Below are 27,103 nucleotides of genomic sequence, written 5' to 3'. Positions count from 1 at the left end.
TAATATAGATTATCTATATTATATATAATAAAATATGTAATATATATTATATTATATTATATATAACACATAATATATCATATATGATATATCATATATATTATGTGTATCATATATTATATTACATATATAATGATATATAATTATATGTATGATAATATATTATATATAATTATATATCATTATATATGTAATATATAATAGATTATATATAGATTATCTATATTATATATTTTATATATAATATATAAATGTCTTTTATATATATGTTAAATGTACATTTAACATTATATATGTTTTCCAGTGAACATGCAGACCACCAATACATCAAATTAAAATGTTACATGGGAAAATCAGATTACAAAGTTGCATACAAGTATGTAAATACAAAAATAAAAGAGAATGGAAAAGGAAAGAAGACAGAGATGCACCAACAAATCCACCCATTCAAATAGTCCAGGAAGAAACCAAGTCAAATCGCCAATCACTGGAGATCATTAGTCTAACAGAATTGTTAGGACAGGAACAAGACTGTTATCTTATTTCCTTATTTTCTATAAGGAAATGTATTAACTAAGATCTATGGTATCCTATATCCCCAGTATCTGTTATGTAATATAAATTCTCACATTACAGATAAACTGATAGTAGTTGCTGCCTCTAAGTTGCCCATAGCAGAGAAGGAAGTAGACAGAATATCTGGTCAAAGTCCAATGACTTAATTTCCTTGTGTCAGACTTAGTATCCTTTCAAGATTTTTTTTGTTTTTTCAGACGGAGTCTCGCTCCGTTGCCCAGGCTGGAGTACAGTGGCATGATCTTGGCTCACTGCAACTTCTGCCTCCCAGGGTCAAGCAATTCTCCTGTCTCAGCCTCCCGAGTAGCTGGGACAATAGGCGCCTGCCACCACGCCCAGCTAATTGTATTTTTAGTAGAGACGGAGTTTCACCTTGTTGGTCAAGCTGGTCTCGAACTCCTGACCTCAAGTGATCCACCTGCCTCGGCCTCCCAAAGTGTTGGGATTACAGGCTGACCCATCACGGCACCTGGCCCTTTTCAAGATTTTTTAAAGAGATGAATAGAGCAACTCTTTCTGGAAGTTGAGCAAATGGCTCTATGCTATCCCTGCTTGCTTGCTATACTGGCCTATATTTAGAATTTGGTTTTCGGAATTGCCTTCTATTGTTATTCCCAAAAGGTTGAGCTCTTCTCTTAGGTTGGCTTTAAGTGACAAGGTCTCGCTATGTCACCCAGCCTGGACTGAACTTTTGGGCTCACGTGACCCTATCGCCTCAGCTTTCCAAGTAGCTGGGACTGTAAGTGCACATCATCACAACCTGCTTTTCTGGCTACTTTTAGATAAAACTGGAACCGATTCAGCCTCCTCTCCCTCACAACATTCCTCATGAGGCAGTCTTCCAGCTTCTGCCTGACCTGGGGGATTGACGGTGGGTTGCTAATCTCAGTGGTTTCAATGTCTGGCCCCAAGCCAGTCTCAGAGCCTTAATAATGGGTATTGATCTCAGTGTGTCTCTTGGGGCAACACACAATCAAGTCACTCTTCCTCCACACGGCAATATTTGAAGTGCCAACGAGTTTTCTCCTGTATAGGATAAAGAGCCCTAACATTCCTCCATCACAAGATCTTTTTGGAGGTTGGCTCTCCAGTTCATCTCTGTTCCTCAGACTGGGTATCCAAAATTGAATGTAATGCCAAGAGCGCGGAGCATTAAGCCTCTGGTGGCTTTTTGGGCACTGGACAACCATTAACACCTCCTAAAACAGTTTTCTCTCAGTTCTGGTGCATACTGAGTTTAAGATTATTTACACTGATCTTTATTAACTTTTTGCTCTTAGTTTAGGGCACATCATTTCAGCCTATTTAGGTTGGAGATGAAAACTTATTTTACCAAATAAACGTACTTGTTAATTCTCCCAGTTTTGTGTCATCTGCAAATCTGGTAAACAAAAGCTTTCATTTTCATCTATGCTGAAAAATATGTAGGATGAGAATGGGCTAAATAACACTAGCGCTCTCCTGGCAAGTAGGTAATTAACTCAATCTTTGGCTACAGTTGCTTCAATCAGCTATAAATCCATGCAACAACGAAGTCAGGTGTGCAGTGGCGGAAGCTGGAAGACTGCCTAGTTGCCAAGTATCTGATGTGCTCTTGCTATTGGAAATAAATACAACAAGGAACGACACAGACAATGTTCTTGTCCAATGGCACTTGCTTACACTGTAAACAAGTAAAAAAGAAAACAAGATTAGGCCAGGCATGGTGGCTCATGTCTGTAATCCCAGAATTTTGGGAGGCTGAGACGGGTGGATCACTTGAGGTCAGGAGTTCAAGACCAGCCCAGCCAACATGGCAAAACCCCATCCCTGGCCGGGCGCGGTGGCTCACGCTTGTAATCCCAGCACTTTGGGAGGTCGAGGAGGGCGGATCACGAGGTCAGGAGATCGAGACCACGGTGAAACCCCATCTCTACTAAAAATACAAAAAATTAGCCGGGTGTGGTGGTGGGCGCCTGTAGTCCCAGCTACTCGGAGAGGCTGAGGCAGGAGAATGGCGTGAACCCGGGAGGCGGAGCTTGCAGTGAGCCGAGACTGTGCCACTGCACTCCAGCCTGGGCCACAGAGCAAGACTCCGTTTCAAAAAAAAAAAAAACAAAAACAAAAACCCCATCCCTTCTAAAAATACAAAAATTAGCAAGGCATGGCAGCAGGCGCCTATAATCCCAGCTACTTGGGAGGCTGAGGCTGAAGAATCGCTTGAACCTGAGAGGCCGAGGTTGCAGTGAGCCAAGATTGTGCTACTGCACTCTAGTCTGGGTGACAGAGCAAGCCTCAACAACAAAATCCATGCAACAAGGAACAAAGACTGTCAGGGGCCCTGATGACATCAATATACTCAATTAGCATTTCCCTGCTATATAAGCCTTATCAAAAGATGAAATGAGGCTGGGCACAACTTCAGCTGAATAAGCGTGATGGTCACATCGGGTTTTTTTTTTTTTAAGTATTTACTGTAGTTCCAAACTTCATTACTTATACTAGCCAAAAATAACCGAAATAAAAGGTATCTGACCATTGACTCAATCACTGAGTCCAGGTTATTTGGCTAGACCTAGATCAAATTCACTTTTAGAAGACAGGACCAGAAATTTCTTGCTACTTTATAAGCAAATGAACACGTGAAAAGGACTACACTTGAGGCAGCTGGAAAATATGCCTTGAAAGAACAGAGATCAAGTATGAACTACATTTATTATGCAAGAGCAGAGTAAACTTCAACGCTCTTTGTTTTTGCATTGTTGAGAAATGTGAGACTTTGAGAAACAGGAAAGCACCATGGGAAGAAGAAAGTGCTGTATTAATTTAAGGTAACAATTCTCGAGGTAAAATAAGGCATTACAGTAACACCATTTTCATGCCTCAGCAATTAACAATGATTTTCGTTTAATTCTCTTCCAACTCTACAGACATAATTCTGCTTTCACCTTCATCACACTTTCATATGGTTTTAACAGGGGATACACCTCCTCTTCTAAGAATCTCTGCACCTGCCAGAGGAAAGCAAATACAAGACAAAAGAAAACGTTAAGATATTAGCAGATAATACCTTTTCCAATGTCAGGGGATGCCACTGAAACCTAATTTGATGAAGCTTTTACTCCACCACTGAGCTTGTTTTCCTCAACTGCCTATCCAGAATTCCTGCCTAGACGCAGGTGATTCAACCACCATGCCTACGTGCCCACCAACCTTTCCCGCAAACTGGCCCAGCCTGTGTTCTCTCAGGTGGTTTCACCATTTCCATCCAACCTAAAAATCACCACAGCTTCTTTCCTCCTGCTTCCCAGCCCTCTTCAAGTAGCCACCAGGAGCTTAACCTCCTCTCCCTCCCCGGTCTGTGTCTCTCACCACTGCCTTCACTCAAAGCTCTCATCATCTACTGCTTGGCCCGTTGCAGTAGCCTCCTTATTGGTCTCCTACCTCCAGTTTTAGTCTTTTAGCCCTCAGTCCTTGCACGTACTGCTTGGTATTATAATGACCTATTTACAAGTATTCACCACTAAGTTCTGAGCTCTCTGAAGATGAGGATTATCTATTCATCTTTGTATTTTTTTTGAGACAGGATCTCATTTTGTTACCCAAGCCAGAGGGCAGGGGAATGAATATGGCTCACTGCAGCCTTGACCTCCTAGGCTCAAGCTATCGTCCCGCCTCAGGCCCCTGAGTAGCTGAGACTACAGGCGCATGCCACCACATCTGGCTAATTTTTGTATTTTTTTTGTATAGACAAGGTTTCACCATGTTGCCCAGGATGTTCTTGAACTCCTGAGCTCAAGCAATCCTCCTGCCTCGGCCTCCCAAAGTGCTAGGATTACTGGTGTGAGCCACTGCGCCCGGCCTATCCATTTTAAAATCCCCAGAATTAAATACAGTACCTGAACACATACTGAGCACCTAGTATATACTCAGGCATTTCAATCATTACAACACTGAGATATTTACTTTTATTCTTTCAGCCAGTAAATGCCAGAGGTTAGGATTTAACCCAGATCCACTTGACAATAAAACCTAATTCTTTGTCCATTATACCACATTCTCAAGACCAAAAGAGAATTCCAAAAAATCTACACAAAGAAATAAAGGCAGCTCAAAAAAGCTGTTGGTCAGTTGTGGGGGCTCACGCCTATAATCCCAGCACCACTGCACTCCTGCCTGGATGAGAGAGAGAGACTCTGTCTCAAAAAAAACAAAACAAAACAAAATAGAAACAAAACCCAAATCTCTAAGTTTTAGCCAGCAACCTGCTCTGATTTCCTTCTAACTAGGTCCATTCCCACCATACCTCCTATAAAGCAAAAACATCAAAGAGAGTACCCTAGGTTCTGCTGCCCAGCAGAAAAGAGGCTTCTCGGAAGCGTTCTGATGTTTGCTTACCTGCTGGCAGGCACGACCAGTGAAAGAAGAAGGATCCAGTAAACGATCCAACTGGGAGTGAATGGGACTGAAGTAGGCATCAGCCTGGATACGCTCTATGAGGTCATTGTCACCCCCTTCCTGCTTAACCACAGAAGCTGCCTGCTGAGAAAGCACTCTGATTTTCTCATGGCAATCCTGGGAAGACAGTGAAGTATTGTCAGTTCTCTACTAACAGGGCGTTTGAACACTTTTAAAAAGTCATCAGATACTTCCCATCCATGCAGTCTACACAGCTCTACACAAAACCCCTCTAGGTTGAGGTGGTTCCCGTGTCTGGCTGTACCAGGGTCTTCACTACTCTCTGCCCACATCTTAGGACAAGCCTGAAATGAATGCCCACCTTGCTCTGGCCCTTCTCTGTAAAGCCTCATGAATCATTTGCTCTTGTTTCCTGCTCACTTCCTACAGAATGTCAGACTTCATTCCTTCACTAGGAGTGGACTTTTCCTACAAGTGATTAAGTAATTCACTTTAACAAACTCAGTTCACCAAAATCACCCTCCATAGATGGCAGATTATGGCCACTGCTCTGTACCATTACTGTGACTGAAGGTAATGACATAAACACCTTCATCTGCTCTCCTTCACAGAGAAGAGAGCAGGACCAAACGTGCACTCAACTTATCGAGGAACATGAGGGGTTACAAACCTGGCGGCTACCTCCAGCTTTGACCATGGCCATGATGATGTTCTCTGTGGCCATGAAAGGCAGCTCTTGCCGAATGCGCCGTTCAATTACCTATAGGAAAAGATAAAGTGAATGACCAAGAAAGGTGCCTCAAGGCTAAAGTCATAAACACAGCAGGATGTCAAACAAAATGCACAGCACAGACACTAACTACCACATTATGGAGACAGTAATGGATTGTTTTATTCTATATGATGTTTTTTCAGTTTTCTTACAAACTCAGACTTCTGATTTTTTTTTTTTTTTTGAGACAGAGTCTCACTCTGTTGCCCAGGCTGGAGTGCAGTGGCTTGATCTCGGCTCACTGCAAGCTCTGCCTCCTGGGTTCACACCATTCTCCTGCCTCAGCCTCCTGAGTAGCTGGGACTACAGGCGACCGCCACCACACCCGGCTAATTTTTGTATTTTTAGTCAAGATGGGGTTTCACTGTGTTAGCCAGGATGGTCTTGATCTCCTGACCTCGTGATCTGCCCGCCTCGGCCTCCCAAAGTGCTGGGATTACAGGCGTGAGCCACCACCCCAGTCAGACTTTTGATTTTTAAAAAGGAAATATTAACTTAAAAAAAGTTGCCACATAGAATTTTTTTTTTTTTTTTTTGAGATGGAGTTTTGTTTTTGTTGCCCAGGCTGGAGTACAATGGCACAATCTTGGCTCACTGCAACTTCCACCTCCTGGGTTCAAGCAATTTTCCTGCCTCAGTCTCCCGAGTAGCTGGGATTACAGGCATCCGCCACCACGCCCAGCTAATTTTTGTATTTTTAGTAGAGACAGGGTTTTACCATGTTGGCCAGGCTAGTCTTGAACTCCTGACCTCAGGTGATCTGCCCGCCTCGGCCTCCCAAAGTGCTGGAATTACAGGCATGAGCCACCACGCCTGGCCTGAAAGAATTCTTAAAACCCCTATTTGTTACATATCAGTGCTCAGCCTCAAGAGCTAAGTATAGGAGAGAAATGAACCCATCTGCCTCAAGTACTTAAAAACAGGCAAATGGAGCCATCTACTCTGCCTAGTCACACCAGAGCTGATGATTCATGCTGCTAGATAGTTTAAGGCAATTTAAAATACTTCTTTTTCTGTTTCTATAAATGTGTCTATGAATTCCACAGAGCTAGTTCCCTAGAGCTTATGAACTGAAGGATGAGCTCGGGTGGTATGAATGCCTATCGGATCAGAATACAGCTCCCTCAACACACCCCAGAGCACCCTCCCTCCCACATTCTAACCCCTCCCTAATACTTTACTTTTTAATTGAGGCTTCTTACTTTGGGGTACACGACCAATCCTTCAGAAATGTTCTGCAGAGTATTCAATATAGTATCTGCGGTAAGAAATGCCTCGGCCAAACAGATTCGTCTAGAAAACAAATAGCCATTCAGTATCTCTTTAAACAAATAATTTCAGTGAAATGCAGAGTGTGTCCCAACAAGTTGCCCTACTGACTGTACTCTCTGGATAATTTCCTTCAATCTTATGATTACCCCAATGACCTCATGACCCTCAAATCTGTCACCTCTAGGCCAGACCACTTGCTCAAGTGCCAGACCTTATACCTACTGAGACGTGCACCTGGTTGATCCATAGGTACCTCAATCCCCAAACTGAACTCAGCCACTTTCTCATTCCTCCTATTCACCATTACAAACCTGCCATTCCTCCCTTGTAGCTCCTGCCTCAGTAAATGGCAGTAGCTCCCAAGTCACCAAGTTCTTTATACTCATTCCGGTCAACCACCAGGGCTGGGCTGGCCAGTCTGCCTTCAACTCTGGATCTATATCCTTCCTCTCCATTTACATGGCCACTGCACCAACGTGGCCTCAGACTTTTAAAGTAGCCCCTAACTTGTTCTGACATGATCTCTGTCTCCTTACAGCCAACTCTCCAAACTGTTGCTAGAGTCTTTTAGCAGGCAAATCAGCAGACCTACAGGGTCACACCTTGCTAAAAAGTATTCAATGGCTGACTTCTGAATGAGTTCACATGACTTATTTCCAGAGATAAATCCTGGATTATGCACAGATCCCAGAAAGCTAGGTTTAACTATACATCCATATCCACTCAAGAAATTCCAGCACAATGCAAGCAGGCGAGAGTAATGTCAATCTGCTTTAAATGAGTATATACATAAAACAGAAAAGGATGCGTGTGTTGGCACCTCATCAGTAGTTACAAATTATTTCTGACTCATCTCATAGCCAATCAAGATGTCATTGTGCCTAGACACCATAACTGGCCATCTGTCTGCCTTCAGAAAAGACCCAGAAGACCTTTCATAAACTGGCTACTATCTGTGACCATGTCCTGCCCCACCTCCTGGCACATGTTGACTTCATTCCCCAGGGCTACTCAAGTAGTAGTAACTCCCTCAAGTGTGTTTTCTCCTGCTTTGTGCCTTTATAATGCTCCCGATCTTGTCTTTACAAGGTGCATGTATTTCTTAAGTCTTAAGGCATCACCTCTACTGTGAAGCTTTCTGACTCCTCAAACGCTATTCCTTCCTCTTTGCTCCACAGTACCCAGTACACACTCCAATTGTAACACTTATCACACTGTCCTTTTTATGTTTTTGCCTCCCTGCTAGACTCTGGACTCCTTGGGGATAAGGAGACTGTAGAGATGCTCAAATATGTCCTTTTACTTCTAGGTCCCTCCTTCAGACTTCCTCTCAACTTGGTGTATGTGACGTCCCTGTGCCACTGACCGGTTGGCACTATCATCCAGTGTGCGTTCAAACCACTGGACAGATGCTGTCTGTAGAGGGTCCATGACAAGGGTCATCAGGTGGCGGGCAAGACTGCAGCAACGTTCTGAACGCATGGGATTCCGCTTATATGGCATCGCACTTGAGCCTGCCCATATAAAAAAGGACAAGATGCAAAGGCAGAAAGACTTCAGAGCACAGTGAGTAGGCAAGCATGCTGCTGAATGAGCTCTCAGCCCCCATCCACAGCCCTCCAGCAGCTCTGTGTGCTCACAGGCCTCTACACAGCACTCACCAATCTGCTGTTTTTCAAAGGGTTCCTCCATCTCCTTGAGGTTTGCCAGGAGGCGTATGTCGGTGCAAATCTGGGGGAGGCAGGGGAATAAGCATCACCCCACACTGTCAGTGTGCAGGACAGTCTGGGAGCTGTGACTAGGCTGATGAAGGAGATGAACTCTTAGGTGTGCTGTGGCTGAGCTGAAGACCAGCGCGTCCTCCCAAAGAGCTCCTGAAGAGTGTCTTACTCAGACTCCTCTCTGTTCCCGAAGGGCTGGGATGACAAATTCAAGGAGCATGAAAACACTTTTGTGAAACACTGCTTAAGGCATCATGGAAAGACAATCACAAGATTAATTTAGGATGGGCGTGGTGGCTCACACCTGTAATCCCAGCACTTTGGGAGGCTGAGGTGGGTGGATCACCTGAGGTTAGGGGTTCGAGACCAGCCTGGCCAACATGGTGAAACCCTGCCTCTACTAAAATTAGCCAGGTGTTGTGGTGCATGCCTGTAATCCCAGCTATTTTGGAGGCTCGCTTGAACCCAGGAGGCGGAGGTCGCAGTGAGCCGAGATCATACCATTGCACTCCAGCCTGGGCAACAAGAGTGAAACTCCATCTCAAAAAAAAAAAAAAAAAAGATTAATTTAATACACCACTGAATAAGATGGATGTTTTACAGTGCTTGGATAACTTTAAGGAAAATGCCAAAACTAGTCTTCCCCTTAAGGGTTTCATTTACAGACCACAAATTATTAAAACTAATGTATAATATTGCTTGAGAGAGATAGTTAAGTCAAAGTCTGAGGCTAATTCAGTCTGTGGTGCCCAAAGCTCCTGTCCCCGCCCCACATGCTGTCATCACTCACCTTGTGCACTGATGCCCCCAAGCTAGCCAGCACAGACAGTACTTCAATATCCACTTTTCGTGTATATGTCTGCCCTGTGATGATGAAAGCTCTAGGAATAAGTACAAGAGAGACTTAGGTTAAAATATTTTAAAGCCATTGCAGTAGTGCATGACTGTAGTCCCAGCTACTTAGGAGGCTAAGGGAAGAGGATTGCTTTAACTCAGGAGGTTGAGGCTAGCCTAAGCATCATTGGGAGACTCTTACAAAATAATAATAATTCAAAATATGACTCTGTCAAACAAGGAAAAACACATCCTAAAAAAAAGCTTGGTCTTATTGGTATGCTAAGTTATACTCAACCAGTGGACCTGAGTGGTAACTTGCTCCTGAAATAAACTATTCTTCCACCCTTTTCACTAATACTCAGGACACTGGCCTGACTCAAGAAGGATACATGGTGCAACGTGCCCATGTCCAGCCACAGCCCAATAGAAATGCCTGGGAGAAGGAGCCATGGTGGAACCTGGTGGACCTCAATGGAAATGGTCAGATTTAGCCTAACCTGTTGGGGGCCCTAAGTAAAGAAACAAAAACGGTAACAACATGGATAATTGTATTCTAAAGAAACCAGAAGTAAATCATTTTCTTTTTTCCTATAGATTATACAAAAAGAGAATGCAGGTCGGGCATGGTGGCTCATGCCTACAATCCTAGCACTTTGAGAGGCTGAGGCAGGTGGATTGCTTGATCTCAGAAGTTGGAGACCAGCCTGGGCAACATGGTGAAACCCCGTCCCGACAAAAACAACACAAAAATTAGCCAGGCATGCCTGTAGTCATAGGGTGCTTAGGTGGAAGGACTGCTTGAAACTGGGAGGTGGAGGCTGCTGTGAGCCAAGATCACACCGCTGCACTCCAGCCTGGGTGACAGAGTTAAGACCCTGTCTCAAAAACAATAATAAAATAAAATAAAATCCAGAAAATATGTCAGCAAGACAATTAGGTGGAAAAAAAAAAAGAATCCAGATAATAAGAAAATAAAACCCAGGATAGAGACAGAAAAAAAAAAAATGGGTAGAAGAACAAAGGAAGAAAAAGGCGAAAATTTTAAGGTCAAACCTGGAGGTATACTCAACATAGGACTTTCATCAACTTAACATGGAGGTCAACACATTCCCATTTACCTACCTCTTAAATCCTGCCTTTTCTGTCACCATCTTGTCAAGCTGCTCTACCTTGGAAAGAAAAGACACATGCTTATAATAATTCCAGGTGTGCAGTATGAGAAAGCCTCAACCTGTCATCCTACCCAGGTCTTGCCCCCCCAACCCCCACAACTTCCTTCCAGTCCAAAGACCCCACCCATCCCACAATCAATCTCTCCTATCATCCTCAAAGGCAGCCTTGTCTCTTAGGCTCCACCATTGAGTTTCTGTGTCCTGCAGGTCACTTTCAGAGTACCTTATGGTCATCTCCCTCAAAGAGCTGCAGGAAACTGGCCTGAGTCCCAGTGGTGCCCTTTACTCCCCGGAAGCGCAGGTCATCTCGGACACGTTTCAAGTTTTGGAGATCCATGCAAAGATCCTGAATCCAAAGACAGCAACGTTTCCCAACTGTGGTCAGCTGTGCAGGCCTGAAAACCCAAAGAGAACACATGGAAGTCTCAGACCAAGACCTTACATCATCAAGGTTTCATTGCTTCTTTTAATAACCACCATTACCCCTTGGAGGGAGAACAATTTAAGTAAGAGAGGGAATAACTGGTAAAGATAAAACAGGAGCTAAAATCTTTAACCAAATAATCATTATGGAGATTCAATGTCATTTACAAATAGTCAAGGAATATGAAACTAAAAGGCAATTAGCATAGTTCTTTCTTCATCAAGAGGCAATTTAAAAATTATTATTATTTCTAGACTGGGTCTTGCTCTGTCACCCAAGCTGGAGTGCAGTGGCATGAACATAGCTGACTGTAGCCTCCACCTCCTGGGCTCAAGTGATCCTTCTGCCTCAGCCTTCCATGTAGCTGGGACCATAGGCACGCAATACCATGCCTGGCTAATTTTTAAATTTTTTGTAGTGATGGGGTCTCACTTTGTTGTCCAGGCTGGTCTCAAACTCTATGTCTCAAACGATCCACCCGCTTCAGCCTCCCAAAGTGTTGGGATTACAGGCATGAGCCACTGTGATGCACGGCAAGAGGCAATTTATTATAAGGGCAGGGACAATGTCCCTTTTGTTGTTCATGGCTATATCCACAGACATTGGTAAGAAATACATTAGACACTCGTGTAATATCTGCCAAGTATCTGATGTGCTCTTACTATTGGAAATACAACAAAGAATAACACAGACAGGGTCCTTGTCCAATGGCACTTGCTTACACTATAAACAAGTAAAAAAGAAAACAAAACAAGTTTAGGCCAGGCGTGGTGGCTCATGCCTATAATCCCAGCAATTTGGGAGGCTGAGACGAGTGGATCACTTGAGGTCAGGAGTTCGAGACCAGCTTGGCCAACAGAGACAGGTAAAACCCTGTCTCTAGTAAAAATACAAAAAATTAGGTAGGCGTGGTGTCAGGTGTTTGTAATCTCAGCTACTTGGGAGGCTGAGGCAGGAGAATCACTTGAACCTGAGAGGCAGAGGTTGCAACGAGCTGAGACTGTGCCACTGCACTGCAGCCTGGGCGACACAGCCAGACTCTGTCTCAAAAAAACAAATGAAAAAAAAAGAAATAAGATGAATTATTGAGATTTTAAGTGCTAAAAGAATAAAAGAACGATGAAGATAATGGTGATGGCTGCTCTAGATTGGAAGTAGAGGAAAGCCTTTGTGAGGAGTCAAGATCCAGTGAGGAGTAGTCATGCTATGGAGAACAACCACACAACACACATAAGCAGAGGACTCGAACACAGCAGCGAACGGCTTTGTTTCCAGAGTTAAGCCTAAATCAAAGTAGGGCGCCATGGCTCACACCTGTAATCCCAGCACTTTGGGAGGCCAAGGAGGGCGGATGACCTGAGGTCGGGAGTTTGAGACCAGCCTGACCAACACGGAGAAACCCCGTCTCTACTAAAAATATAAAACTAGCCAGGCGTGGTGGTACATGCCTGTAATCCTAGCTACTCGGGAAGCTGAGGCAGGAGAATCACTTGAACCCAGGAGGTGGAGGCTGCAGTCAGCCAAGATTGCGCCATTGCACTCCAGCCTGGACAACAAAGCAAAACTCCATGTCAAAAAAAAAAAGCCTAAATCAAGCCACTGAAGGTCTGTTTCTGAACATAAAACATAATTATGAGGCCAGGTGCGGTGTTTCATGCTTGTAATCCCAGCACTTTGGGAGGCCGAGGCAGGTGGATCACTTGAGGCCAGGAGTTTGAGACCAGCCTGGCCAACATGGTAAAACCCTGTTTCTACAAAAAATACAAAAACTGGCCAAGTGTGGTGGCGCACACCTGTAATCCCAGGTACTTGGGAGGCTGAGGTGGGAGAATCGCTTGAATCCGGGAAGCAGAGGCTGCAGTGAGCCAAGATTGCACCACTGTACTCCAATCTAGGTGACAGAGTGAGACCCTGTCTCAAAACAAAACAAAAAACCAAAATATATAATTATGAATAAGTTGCCCTAATGTCCAATTTCTTTCTTTTTTGAGACAGGGTCTCACTCTGTCACCCCAGGCTGGCACGCACTGGTATAATCACAGCTCATTGTAGCCTCAATCTCCTGGGGTCAAGCCATCCTCCTGCCTCAGCCTCCTGAGTAGCTGGAACTACAGGCACAAGCCACCACACCTGGCTAACTTCTTTTTTTTTTTTTAAGAGCCATGGTCTCCCTATGTTGCGCAGGCTGGTCTCGAACTCCATGCCTCAAGCTATCCTCCTGCCTTGGCCCCCCAAAGTGCCAAGATTACAGCCATAAGTCACTATGATCAGCCTAATTTCTTTCTTTCTTTCTTTCTTTTTTTTTTTTGGAGACGGAATTTCGCTCTGTCGCCCAGGCTGGAGTGCAGCGGCGCGACCTTGACTCACTGCAACCTCTGCCTCCGGGGTTCAAGTGATTCTCCTGCCTCCGCCTCCTGAGTAGCTGGGATTACAGGCATGCGCCACCACACCCAGCTATTTGTGTATTTTTAGTACAGACGGAGTTTCACCATGTTGGCCAGGCTGGTCTTGATTTCCTGACCTCGTGATCCACCTGCCTCGGCCTCCCAAAGTGCTGGGATTACAGGTGAGATCCACTGCACCCGGCCGCCCAGCCTAACTGCCCAGCCTAATTTCTTTTTTTTTTTTTAGGTGGAGTCTCACTCTGTCACCTAGGCTGGAGTGCAATGGCGCAATCTTGGCTCACTACAACCTCCGCCTCCCAGGTTCAAACAATTCTCCTGCCTCAGCCTCCCGAGTAGCTGGGACTATAGGCATGCACCACTGCGTCCAGCTATTTTTTTTTTTTTTTTTTTTTTGTATTTTTAGTAGAGACAGGGTTTCACCATGTTAGCCGGGCTGGTCTTGAACTCCTGACCTCAGGTGATCCACCTGCCTTGGCCACCCAAAGTGCTGAGATTACAGGCATGAGCCACCATGCCCGGACCCAGCCTAATTTCTAATAGATAACCTAACCTATTCCAAATGGAATTTCTTTCCTCTTAGGCTAATGACACTGACAGCTAGGAACATCAAGGCATAACACTAGGAATGTCCATTGGAGGCACATCACAAGCTACAGTATATCCCCAAAATTAATCTTACTGTTTTCCTTGTTAACTGCTAACAGATTATTGGTATAAGCAAAGAAAGAAGTAAATTAGCATGGACTTGTTCATGGCAGCATTATTCATAGTAGTCAAAAAGTAGAAATTACCCAAATGTCCATCAGTTGTTGACAACTGGGTAAATGAAACATGGTACAACCATACAATGGAACGTTTTTCAGTCATAAAAAGAACCGAAGTTCTGATTCAACATGGATATTGAAAACAGCAAAATAAGCCAGACACAAAAGGTCACATACTGTACGCGATTCTACTTGTATGAAACGTCTAGGCCAGGTGCGGTGGCTCAGGCCTGTAAATCCCAGCACTTTGGGAGGCCGAGGTGGGCAGATCACGAGGTCAGGAGATCGAGACCATCCTGGCTAACACGGTGAAACTCTATCTCTACTAAAAATACAAAAAATTAGCCAGGCGTGGTGGCGGGCGCCTGTAGTCCCAGCTACTCGGGAGGCTGAGGCAGGAGAATGTCGTGAGCCCAGGAGGCGGAGCCTGCAGTAAGCCAAGATCGCACCACTGCACTCTAGCCTGGGCGACGGAGCAAGACTCCGTCTCAAAAAGAAAAGAAATGTCTAGAATAGGCAAATGCATAGATACAAAAAATAGATTAGTGGTTGCCAGGGGGTGGGGAAGGGAGGCATAGGAGTGACTGTCAGTAGGCACGAGGTTTCTTTTTGGGACGATGAAAATACTGTGAAATTATTTAGTGGTAATGATTGCGTAATTCTGTAAGCATAGTAAAAACCACTGAATTGTACACTTTAAAAGGGTGAATTTTGTTATGTAAATTACATCTCAATAATTTTTTTTTAATTGCATGAACTGATACACTAAGAGGATGCCTACACATCAACACCGTTTTCTGAGTTCCTAATGGTTAGGAACCTTGGCAGCCAATCTCTTCCATTATGCTAGCTCCAGAGGAACATTAGAATGCTCTGTATTCGCTGAGCACTCTCCTGGAGGTAGGAGAGGAAGAGGAGCTGTAACACAGAGGAAGGTGGGTGTGGAGGGAAGCCACTCGCACCGAGCACTGATTTGAGCACTGATTCCTTCGTATGAACAAGTACTTCAGGCTACTGCTACCGATAAGTATAGGCCCTGCCTTTAAGAAATATGAAGCTCAACAGGCTTTAACAAATTATCATATCCTTGATGCCACAGCAATACACCATCAAAACAGAAGGCAGATGCTAATATACCACCACTCAAACAACATCACTCAAAACCTGTCACTAGCACTCCAAAATTACACCATCGGCCTTCTAAAAGGGCTTTATTCAGTCATCACAAAAATACTTGCATACTTTAAATGTAAAAATACAAAAAGTATGGCTGGGAGCAGTGGCTCAAGCCTGTAATCCCATCACTTTGGGAGGCAGGGGTGGGCAGACCACTTGAGGTCAGGAGTTTGAGACTGGCCTGGCTAACATGGCAAAATCCTATCTCTCCAAACAATACAAAAATTAGCTGGGCATGGTGGCAGGCGCCTGTAGTCCCAGCTACTAGGAAGGCTGAGGTGGTAGAATCGTTTGAACCCGGGAGGTAGAGGTTGTAGTGAGCGTGAGCCAAAATCACACCACTATACTCCAGCCTGGGCAACAGAGCGAGACTCCCTCTCCAAAAACAAAACAAAACAAAACTCAAAAAGTAGCAAGAAATTTAATTTTCCTATTATCTCATAAACCGGAGTAATCAACATTTACATCATGGTGTACTTTCAACCAATTTTTGTGCAATTTATAAACTGTCTTTGTTACCATAACATAAACCTAAGTGCATTTGCACGTTAGATCTTGTAAGCATCATTTAAATGGTTGCATATTATTCCAACCTATGGATGTATGAATACTATGCCTTACTTATTCTCTTATTGTTGAACATTTAGACTTTTTTTTTTTTTTTTTGAGACGGAGTCTTGCTCTGTCGCCCAAACTGGAATGCAGTGATGCGATCTCCGCTCACTGCAACCTCCACCTCCCAGGTTCAAGTGATTCTCCTGCCTCAGCCTCCTGAGTAGCTGGGATTACAGGCACGTGCCACCAAATCTGGCTAATGTTTGTATTTTTAGTAGAGATGGCGTTTCAGCACATTGGCCAGGCTGGTGTTGAACTCCTAACCTCAAGGGATCCATCCGCCCACCCTGACCTCCCAAAGTGGTGGGTTTACAGGCATAAGCCACCACACCTGGCCCATTTAGATTGTTTCTAATGCTATCATAAAGAATATTTTTCAAGGCTCTTGATATGTATTTCCCAATGTTTCCCAAATGAACTGTTAGATTTACTCTCTCACCAGTATGTTTTAACGTGGATATCAGGCTCATTCCTTATAAGCATCCCAAATTACTTATACTTAAATCATGTTTTCAGATTCTTCACCTCAAGGTTACTGTGGAAAAGAGAGAACTCAAGAAGTAGCTGAAAAGCCATATGCACATAAACAACAAGTAATCTTACCACTTACTGGAAATGTGTGAAACCTAATGTGGGTAGACTGGCTCGTTCCTTAGCAAAGTCGGCAAGCCGAGAGATCACTCTGGCAAGCTACAAGAAAGATCATGTGATAGAAAGAGGTTGAACTCAGGTTGTGTTTATTACATAATTAGGAATAAAACTTTTAGATAATTTTGTATAAAATTAGACCTCTAACTCATGAAAGGCAGCAGCCATTATCTTTCCATCTTTGTACCCTAAAGTGCCTGGAAGAGTTCATAGCAACCAAAATTTGAAAACTGAGTTGACTACCTAAAATGTCATGAACTATTTTAAGACCACGGCAGAAAAGCAGAACAAAATCATAATCCTGACCCACATATCCCAACAACATGCCTTTGGTTGCACTCTCTTCATTTAAAAGGCTATGCTTGGGCCGGGTGCAGTGGCTCATGCCTGTAATCCTAGCACTTTGGGAGGCCAAGATGGGTGGATCACAAGGTCAGGAGATAGAGACCATCCTGGCTAATACGGTGAAACCCCATCTCTACTAAAAATACAAAAAAATTAGCCGGGCGTAGTGGCGGGCACCAACAGTCCCAGCTACTCGGGAGGCTGAGGCAGGAAAATGGCGTGAACCCAGGAGGCGGAGCTTGCAGTAAGCTGAGACTACACCACTGCACTCCAGCCTGGGTGACTGAGCGAGACTCTGTCTCCAAAAAAAAAAAAAAAAAAAAAGCTATGCTTTAAAAACCATCTAGTCTTTTAAAGAAGAGACAGCTGGGTGCAGTGGCTCACACCTGTAATCCCAACACTTTGAAAGGCCAAGATCCCTTGAGCTCAGGAGCTTGAGACCAGCCTGGGCAACATGGCAAAAACCCATTTCTACAAAAAATTAACCAGGTGAGGTGGCATGCACCTGTACTCCCACCTACTTGGGAGACTGAGACAGGAGAATTGTCTGAGCCTGGGAGGCGGAGGCTGCAATGAGCCGTGATCACGCCACTTGACAGAATGAGACCCTGTCTCAAGAAGAAGAAGAAAGGAGGAAGAGGAGGAGAAGAAGAAGAAAGGAGGAGAAGAAGGAAGAGGAGAAGAAGAAACAATTAGTTCTACAGATTAAACAGAGTTGTCATTCACCTGAAAAAATGATAGTCTATGTAAAAATTTACACTGTGTTGATTTAGTTGTAACTGGTGCCTATCTCCTATCATAGGGAATCTAGGGTTGGTAGGAAACATCTGCCAACTCCTTACCTTTGGCAAAAGCAGGTCAAGTGCATTTCTAAGAATAATCAAGTCCTACGAAAGAAAATGCAATGATCTTATATTTAGCAGCTTTGCTCAAACAATATTATTGCATAACACTTTTTGGCCAAAAAGGCTGGGTTGCTCAGCTACCAGCCTATATCACCATTACCAACCCACTAAGCATGCCAGAAAATACTAACACAAGTTGTTCTTTCCTGATTACTGTTTGAAAAGCACACCAGCTTAACAGTACTACTGGGATCTGTAAGGAACAAAACCTTTATGCTTATAAAGCCCAAGGTACATGGTATCTAAGATGACTGAAGGCTGGGCATGGTGGCGAATGCCTGTATTCTCAGGATTTTGGGAGGCTGAAGCAGATGGACTGCTTGAGGCCAGGAGTTCAAGATCAGTCTGTGCAACACAGCAAGACTGTCTCTCCAATATTTAAAAAATTTTCAATTAAAAAAAAAATGACTGGAAAATGTGCAAGTCAACAAGGTTTCTATTTTCCCAGAGGAGCGCTTGAGCTTCTGAGAAGCTTCCATATGGCACATTCCATTACTTTCCTCCCCCGTTTTTTCTTTTTTTTCTTTTTAAGATGGGAGTCTCACTCTGTCCCCCAGGCTGGAGTTCAGTGGCGTGATCTCAGCTCACTGCAAGCTCTGCCTGCTGGGTTCACGCCATTCTCCTGCCTCAGCCTCCCGAATAGCTGGGACTACAGGCACCCTCGACTGCGCCCAGCTAATTGTTTGTATTTTTAGTAGAGATGGCGTTTCACTGTGTTAGCCAGGATGGTCTTGATCTCCTGACCTTGTGATCCGCCCACCTCGGCCTCCCAAAGTGCTGGGATTACAGGTGTGAGCCACCGCGCTCAGCCTCCCCCATTTTTTCTTGCCTACAGTTGCTAACAAGGAAAGGAATGACCCAGAATATCAAGGTTTAGGAAACGTAAAGCTGCTCTTGAGGAAGGTAATCTCGAGATGTACATATTTCAGTTAGCTCCAACACATGTCGATATGAAACAGTAATTGTTGAGCCCATCCACACACTGGGTACTTTTTAAAGGATTTTCCAGGTAAGAGACTGTTCTTCTCCCATTATCTGACTCACCAATTACACAAAGATGCCTTTAATTATGTTTCATTTAAGACTAAAGAAAGCATTTGGGGCAACTTAAAAATTACTGGCTTATTCTCAAATTAGACATTTATCTGGAATCTAACTTCAACCCCCATAGGTATACTCTGATTATGAGCACAAGCTAGGCCAGGTGCGGTGGCTCACTTCTGTAAACCCAGGACTTTAGCAGGCTGAGGCCGGAGAACTGTTTGAGCCCAGGAGTTCAAGGCCATTCTGGGCAGCATGGTGAAACACTGTCTCTATAAATATTTTAAAAATTTGCCAGGCGTGGTGGCTAATGCCTGTAATCCCAGCAATTTGGGGGGCTGAGGCGGGTAGATCGTCTGAGGTCAGGAGTTCAAGACCAGCCTGGCCAACATAGTGAAACCCTGTCTCTACTAAAAATAAAAAAAATTAGCTGGGCATGGTGGCAGGCGCCTGTAATCCCAGCTACTAGGGAGGCTGAGGCAGCAGAATCGCTTGAACCTGGGAGGTGGAGGTTGCAGTGAGCTGAGATCGTGCCACTGCACTCCAGCCTGGGCAACAAGAGCAAAACTCTATCTCCAAAAAAAAAAAAAAAAAAATTAAAAATCAGCCGGGTGCAGTGGCACATGCCTGTGGTCCTAGCCACTCAGGAACCTGAGGTGGGAGAATCGCTTGAGCCCAGAAGGTCAAGGCTACAGTAAGCAATGTTTGTGTCACTGCACTCCAGCCTAGGTGACAGAAGCGAGACCCTGTCTCAAAAGTGTTTTTTTTTTTGAGACAGGGTCTTTGAAGGACTTCAGAGTCCTGGCCAAGGTGGGCAGATAACCTGAGGCTAGGAGTTCAAGACCAGCCTGACCAACATGGCGAAACCCCTCTCTACTAAAAATAGAAAAATTAGCCAGGTGTGGTGGCGGGCGCCTGGAATCCCAGCTACCAGGGAGGCCGAGACACGAGAATCACTGGAACCTGGGAGGCAGAGGTTGCAGTGAGCCAAGATCACACCACTGCACTCCCACCTGGGTGACAGAGCAAGACTCCGTCTCAAAAAAAAAAAAAAAAAAAATCCTTTGAAAAATCACCTCAGCCATTAAAATGCTAAGGCCTTGGCTTATGTCCAGCAAACCAATGCATAAGCAGGATCTGTAGGTCTTATTTTATAGGGTCATTTGGTGCTTACAGTTTAGATTGGAAGGACACTAAAAGCTGAAAAAATTCCTCAGCGTTTTCAACCAAGATACCTTTAAAAATAAAGATCTGGCTGGGCATGGTGGCTCACGCCTGTAATCCCAACACTTTGGGAGGCTGAGGCGGGTGGATCACGAGGTCAGGAGATCGAGACCATCCTGGCTAACATGGTGACACCCCGTCTCTACTAAAAAAATACAAAAAAATTAGCCGGGCACAGTGGCGGGCACCTGTAGTCCCAGCTACTCGGGAGGCTGAGGCAGGAGAATGGCGTGAACCCACGAGGCAGAGCTTGCAGTGAGCCGCACCACTGCACTCCAGCCTGGGAGACAGAGGGAGACTCTGTCTCAAAAAAAAAAAAAAAAAAAAAAAAAAAACAAAAGATCTATAGTGTCACTTCCTCAACTGGACATCATCAAATAAAATTGACAAATAGATTCTAGAGACTAAGTTTTAAGTATAAACAACACGGGCGCCTACAGTATTGTCTCCAACATAGCAAGAAGTGGCACCAAGGTGAATAATGCCTGCAGCTTTTGGACAGCAGTGGCCAAATGTGTGCACGTGAGCCATCACATCATGTCGTAATCGTTTCTCTTCCTCAGCTGCCATCTTGAAGTCGATGTTGTCCAGGTTTGATTTCATCTCCTGGATTTGTTCATCTGTGATAGGCAAACCCAATGTCTGCAGAATAGGCAAAATAAAATAAAAAAGGCTCAGTGTCACAGTTATTTGAATGAAGTGACACCAAGGAAAAAAAACTGATTCATGTTAGCAGCAATACCCTATCTCCCAACCCTTAAATTAAAATTTGAGGCAACCAAGTTGAAAGTACACTGGCCAGGGGTAGTGGGGTCGAGGTGAGGTGGGAGAGACCTTCTCAATGAATCATGGTAAGTATACTCTAAGAAAGCTCCAACAGACCAGCCTGGGCAACAACAGTGAAACCCTGTCTCTACTAAAATACAAAAAATTAGCCAGGCATGGTGGCGTGCACCTGCAGTCCTAGCTACTCGGGAGGCTGAGGTTGGAGAATCGCCTGAACCCAGGAGGCAGAGCTTGCAGTGAGCCAAGATCACAGCACTGCACTCCAGCCTGGGCAAGAGTGAGCCTCTGTCTCCAAAAAAAAAAGAAAGCTCCAATAAATACAACAACATAATCCTGCTCTTGACTGTTCCTTCTGCCTGAGACCTCTGCTTGGTTCACTCCTTCACACATTCTGGTCTCTGGAATCAAATGTCATCTTCTCAGAGAGGTCTTCCCTGACTTCAATGTAAAACACCTTCTGTGTCACTCTCCATCCCTTTAGCCTGGTTTTATTTACAGCACTTATCACCACATGACATTTTTACATATTTATTAACCTGTCATTTCCCTCTAGAATGAATACTTCTTGAGGAGCTTTGTTTTATTTATTGCTTAATCCTTAGTGCTTGGCATGACGGTGGCCATTTTACTTAGATGGATTTAGAGAAACCAAATTTAAAAATTCTGTAAGTAGTTTTGCCAGGAAATTCTGTACAGCAAATGAGTGCAACTGAAAGCAATTCCAGGAGATGTTGATGAGAAAATAAACACACTGATGTCTTACATTCATCCATCACTGGAAAAATTAGGCTGCAAAAAATAGCTGGCAGCTCACAGGCAGCTCTGAACTTGCATCCAAGGGCTGAATATAAACAGTGGTGAAACTGATTTAAACCTCACTTGAAACTTGCAAACAGTGACTCTGGGAAGGATCCTGCATCTTAGATCTTTTTTATCCAAGAGAGGAGCTACTAGCCAGATATGACTATTTAAACTTAAATTGATTAATTAAAAAGTATTGGAAAATATTTATAAGTAAAAAGTCAGGCCAGGTATGGTGGCTTACATCTTTGGGAGGCCAAGGTGGGTGGATCGCTTGAGTCCACAAGTTCTAGACCACACTGGAAAATACAGTGAGACCCATCTCTATAAAACAACACAAAACTTTGCCGGGAGTGGTGGCGTGCACCTCTTGTTCCAGCTTGGGAGGCTGAGGTGGGAGGACAGCTTGAGCCCAGGATGCAGGGGTTGTAATGAGTCAAGATTGTGCCACTGCCCTCCGGCCTGGGCGACAGAGCCAGACCCAGTCTCAAAAACTAAATAAAAATAAATAAAAGTAAAAAGTCAGTTTCTCAGTCACACTGGCTGCATTTCAAGTACTCGGCAGCCACATGTGGCAGAACTGCCTGGAACCTTTACAGTCACAGAAGACATGACACCTCTGGGCTCCTTCCAAAGCAAAGCAGCAGAGGGCAGCACGGCCATACTGCTTCCTCCCCTCAAGCAATTTATCTTTTCAAAATTCATACTTTCCTTACTATGAATTTTCTGCATTCCTCCTAATCTCTTATTCTCCAAGTTTTTTCTTAGCTACTAAGTTATTATGCAATTTATGGTAATTTTGACACCCTAACAGATAATCCAAAGCCAAAATTGTATGCATTTCAGGCCAACAGAGGAAAGAACACAGACTCTACATTCCAATTCCAGCTTGAAGCCATTTACTAGCTCTGGCGACCCTGGCAAAGTCTTGAGTACCACTACCCTCATCTACAGAATGGAGTATCAGATGAAACAGAAAGAGTACACACTAGTACATCACAAACCACAACACATGATTAAGATCTACTACTATCACTATCTATGCCAACAGTTTAACTTGATGTTCCATTCTTTCATCTGTAAAATAGGTACAGTAATAGTATTTAATACCTACTCTTCAGGGTTGTTTGGAGGATTAATAAGCAACCATGTGTAAAGGGTTAAGACAGTACCTGGGTCTCAGAAGGCACTATCTGAGTATCTGCTATTATTGTAGTGTATCGCCCAATATTTTGGAGGGCAGTGACAAGGGGAGGGCAGGGAATCTACAATGAAACTTTCCGGTTTGGAGAGTTCCATGGTACAGGTCCTAGGCCCGAACTCAAATTGTTTCCGTGTTTACTGTGCCGTTTGAGAGGGCACTGCCAACTTGCTCGTTGTGGCACTTTCCTCTGAAACTTGAGGAGAAACATTATCGCTCTCTGGATCACCTTCAGTTTGCTTCAACTCTTCTGGAGCTATTTCTGAAACCGCTGGGCTAAGAAGTTCTCTATGCAGCCCTTAGAAAAGAAATTATAAACCCCATTTAATAAACCCCTACCCGAAGTCTTCTCCTAAGAGGCAAAGCGCAGGTCAGTGAGGCGGAAACGGTGGCCTAGAAAACACGCATTCCAGTCCCGTCACTAACTACACAGGCACTGTGGAAAACCAAGGGGCTACATGCTCAGCTCACGCTCTGGACTGCACCCAGGTTCAAATCCCAGTTCCGCTCTTAATAGCTGGATAGGCTAGGGCAAACAACAAGCTGTCCGGGCTTGGTGTTCTTCCCTGCAATGTGGGAAAAACACCATCAAGCCTGCAAGATCTTCATGGATTACACGAGAAAAGATGCGTGAAATAATGAGCACAACGGTACGAAACAAGCGCTCGGTGTCTTTGGTTAGCAGCGGACTCCTGCGGGGATGGCCAAGATGAATTCCCTGAAAACTACAGGCGGAATTTCTCCCAGCCTCCTCCGCGTCTCGAACCCTCTCGGACTAGGAACACGTGAGGCAACAGGTGGCGGCTCCCCGGCCTCCTGCCCTTGCTTTCCTGGGACCGCAACTCCTCAAGACAGGGAACACCCAGCCGAAAATAGCCGGGCCGCAGCCCCGGGGTGGCTAAGCCCAGCCCGGCACAGAGCCCGGCACGTGCTGGGGCGGGCCTGTCCCTCCCGGCCCAGACCCTCAGCCCGGGATCCGTTACCTGCTCGGCCTCCGCCAGCCACAGCCACAGCTGCCGCCATGTCTGGAATTTATACCTGTCGCTAAACACGAAGCACATCTCTGGGCTGGCATAGCGGGAGGCAAGAGGTGAGCGGTAGCTGTCGGGGGAACCATGATCGCCTCCAGCCGCCATCCCGACCCCGCGACCCCGCCAGGGTGGACTGGACCGGGGAAGAGCGGAAGCGGAAACCTGGAGGCCAGGGCAGGACGGGGCGAGGCGGGACTTCCTTCACGCGGTGCCGCTCTCTGGGTTCCGGGCCCCCTGGGTGTTGCCGGCTGCGGAGAATCTCGGCTGCTTCTGCCTGAGAATTGACGGTTCGCATCTTTGACCAGAAACATGATTGGTGCTTCCTACGTTACTTAGCCGCGCTACACTTTAGTTTTCCTGTCTGAAAAGAGGTACATTAAGACTTGCCCTGGCCGGGCGCGGTGGCTCACGCCTGTAATCCCAGCACTGTGGGGGCCCCCGACCGGAGGATCGCTTGAGGCCAACAGATCGAGACCAGCCTGGGCAACACAGGGAGACCCTCCCGTCTCTAAAAAACAAAAAGCAAAAAAAAGGCCTGCTTTTCGGGTTGTGCGGATTCAGTGTTAGAGCGGTGTCTGGCACACTTGGAAGGCCTTGTGTGCGCTTGCTGTTACTCATATTACTGTCGCCCCACCCACTCCTGCCCGCGGCGCACCGAGCTCGGCTCTAAGGAGAAATGAAGACACCCAAGGGAAATCGGCATTTACTGCGCCCCCAGTGAACCGGCTGCGGTGGCCTACGCCTGTAATCCTAGCACTTCGGGAGGCCGAAGCAGGCAGATTGCCTGAGCTCAGGAGTTTGAGACCAGCCTGGGCAACACAGTGAAACCCTGTCTCTACTAAAATACAAAAAATCAGTAGGGCATGGCGGCCTGTGCCTGTAGTCCCAGCTACTTGGGAGGCTGAGACAGGAGAATTTCTTGAACCCGAGAGGCGGAGCTTGCAGTGAGCCAAGATGGCGCCACTGCACTCCAGCCCGGGAGATGGAGCGAGACTCCGTCTCCACAAAATAAAAAAAATTAAATAAATAGAAATAGAAACACTCAAATGCACCCCCCTTTTTTTTGTAAGGGTCTTGCTATGTTGCTCAGTCTGGAGTGCCAGTGGGGTGATCACACAGGAAGGGGTTCATCTGGAGCTGTTAAGAGCCAGGTGTCTCAGCTGGGCACGGTGACTCACGCCTGTAATCTCAGCACTTTGGAGGCTGAGCTGGGCAGATCGCTTGAGTCCAGGAGTTGGAGACCAGCTTGAGCAACATGGTGAAACACTGTCTCTACAAAAAATACAAAAATTAACTGGGCGTGGTGGTGTGCACCTGTAGTCCCAGCTACTTGGGAGGCTGAGGTGGGAGAATCACTTGAGCCCAGGATGTTGAGGCTGCAGTAAGCCATGATTTTGCCACTACAGCTTAGGCAACAGAGTGAGACCCTGTCTCAAAAACAAAACAAAAAGAGCCGGGTGCCTGCACCCTCTCCACCTGCACTTAACTCCTAGCTCTCTGCCTTTAACGTGAGGAATCTAAAGACACTCAAGCCAGGTGTGGTGGCTCACGCCTGTAATCCCAACACTCTGAGAGGCCGAGGTGGGAAGATCGCTTGAGCCCAGTACTATGCTGCTTTGAAATTACCTGTTTCTGAGTGCCTTACTAAAATGAGACCTGTGGAGGAATTCCAATTTGAACTCCCAGTTTATTTGCTGAGAGTTAACTTCCCTTTTCCAATAACCATAATATTTCTAGAATATTACAAGTACATGATTAAGGACCAGGTGCGGTGGCTCACACCTGTAATCCCAGCATTTTGGGAGGCTGAGGCAGGTGGATCACCTGAGGTCAGGAGTTGGAGACTAGCCTGGCCAACATGGTGAAACCCCATCTCTACTCAAAATACAAAAATTAGCCAGGCGTGGTGGCAGGTGTCTGTGATCTCAGCTACTCAGGAGGCTGAGGCAGGAGAATCACCTGAACCCAGGAGGTGGAGGTTGCAGTGAGCCGAGATCGTGCCACTGCACTCCAGCCTGGGCAACAAAGTGTGACTCCAACTAAAACAAACAAACAAACAAAAAAGTACATGATTAGATTTCAAGGCTTCAAGATCTTTTCTTTGACAATAACTTCTTTTCCAGTCACCTTCCCATCCCTGCTTTCATTCACAGATTCACTCAAAAACCTATGGAGCACCCATGACAGTGTGCTCCCTCCACACCTCTGGGCTTTCTTAGATGCTGAGTGACCTTCCGGCTTTTTTTTTTTTTTTTGAGACAGAGTTTCACTCTTGTCCAGGCTGGAGTGCAATGGTGTGATCTCTGTTCACCGCAACCTCCACCTCCTGGGTTCAAGTGATTCTCCCACCTCAGCCTCCTGAGTAGCTGGGGTTACAGGCATGTGCCATCACACCTGGCTAATTTTTTTTTTTTTCTTTTTTTCTGTAGAGATGAGGTTTCTCCATGTTGGTCAGGCTGGTCTTGAACTCCTGACCTCAGGTGATCCGCCCACCTTGGCCTCCCAAAGTGCTGGGATTACAGGCGTGAGCCACCACACCCGGTTAGATGCTGAGACCTCCCAGCTTCTCTTTCAAAACTCTTACCAGAATTCAGTGTTGCTTGCCTTGCTCATTGATGGCAAACTCGGTGGGGCAAGAGATCATGTCTGTGTTCCTGGCACTGAGCCCCAAACCTGGCACAGCATAGGTGCTCAGTAAATGTTTGCTGGATGAATAAATGCTGCCCCAAAGGAGCCTAGCCCAGTAAGAGAAATAACACCCGCAATAGCCATGCCACCATACTTCCTCTTCCTCCACACTTCCTTGGTGTCCTCATTCCCTGGCTTGTTCATGTCTCCACCTGAACTCCAGAGTTAGCTGTCAGAAGTGACTAGAGTGCCAATTTCAGAATATTCAGGCCATCAGAGAAGCCTGTCAGTCACCTGGGCTCATCACTGAAGTCTTCTTCCACCTCCCCTCTTGAATTGCAGAGGACTGGTTTTGGGGGTG

General features: G+C 45.4%; 1 protein-coding gene across 7 annotated transcripts; it reads right to left on the bottom strand.

Moving 5' to 3' along the window:
• Positions 1-327: 327 nt before the first annotated feature.
• ADSL (adenylosuccinate lyase) lies at positions 328-24,278 on the bottom strand. 7 transcript variants are annotated; one of them, XM_058431793.1, is made up of 14 exons: positions 24,067-24,278; positions 20,734-20,937; positions 17,968-18,012; positions 16,743-16,822; positions 10,972-11,143; positions 10,699-10,745; positions 9,530-9,620; positions 8,680-8,749; positions 8,385-8,532; positions 6,949-7,039; positions 5,645-5,734; positions 4,954-5,130; positions 3,504-3,566; positions 328-2,239 (listed from the first exon to the last, which is right to left on the bottom strand). In XM_058431793.1, exons 1-14 carry the CDS (start codon positions 24,217-24,219, stop codon positions 2,174-2,176), a joined length of 1,497 nt encoding a protein of 498 aa, XP_058287776.1. In that variant the 5' UTR covers positions 24,220-24,278; the 3' UTR covers positions 328-2,173. The 7 variants fall into 7 exon arrangements, with proteins under 7 accessions (XP_058287776.1, XP_058287778.1, XP_031995686.1 ...); XM_058431795.1 differs by lacking the exon at positions 4,954-5,130; XM_032139795.2 differs by lacking the exon at positions 328-2,239 and having other exon boundaries at positions 3,252-3,566; positions 24,067-24,270.
• Positions 24,279-27,103: the final 2,825 nt, after the last annotated feature.

Source organism: Hylobates moloch, unplaced genomic scaffold, assembly GCF_009828535.3.
Source record: "Hylobates moloch isolate HMO894 unplaced genomic scaffold, HMol_V3 SCAFFOLD_19, whole genome shotgun sequence".
Classification (NCBI taxonomy): domain Eukaryota; kingdom Metazoa; phylum Chordata; class Mammalia; order Primates; family Hylobatidae; genus Hylobates; species Hylobates moloch.
The sequence above is the reverse complement of the archived record's forward strand: the minus strand, read 5'-3'. Positions and strand labels throughout refer to the sequence as shown.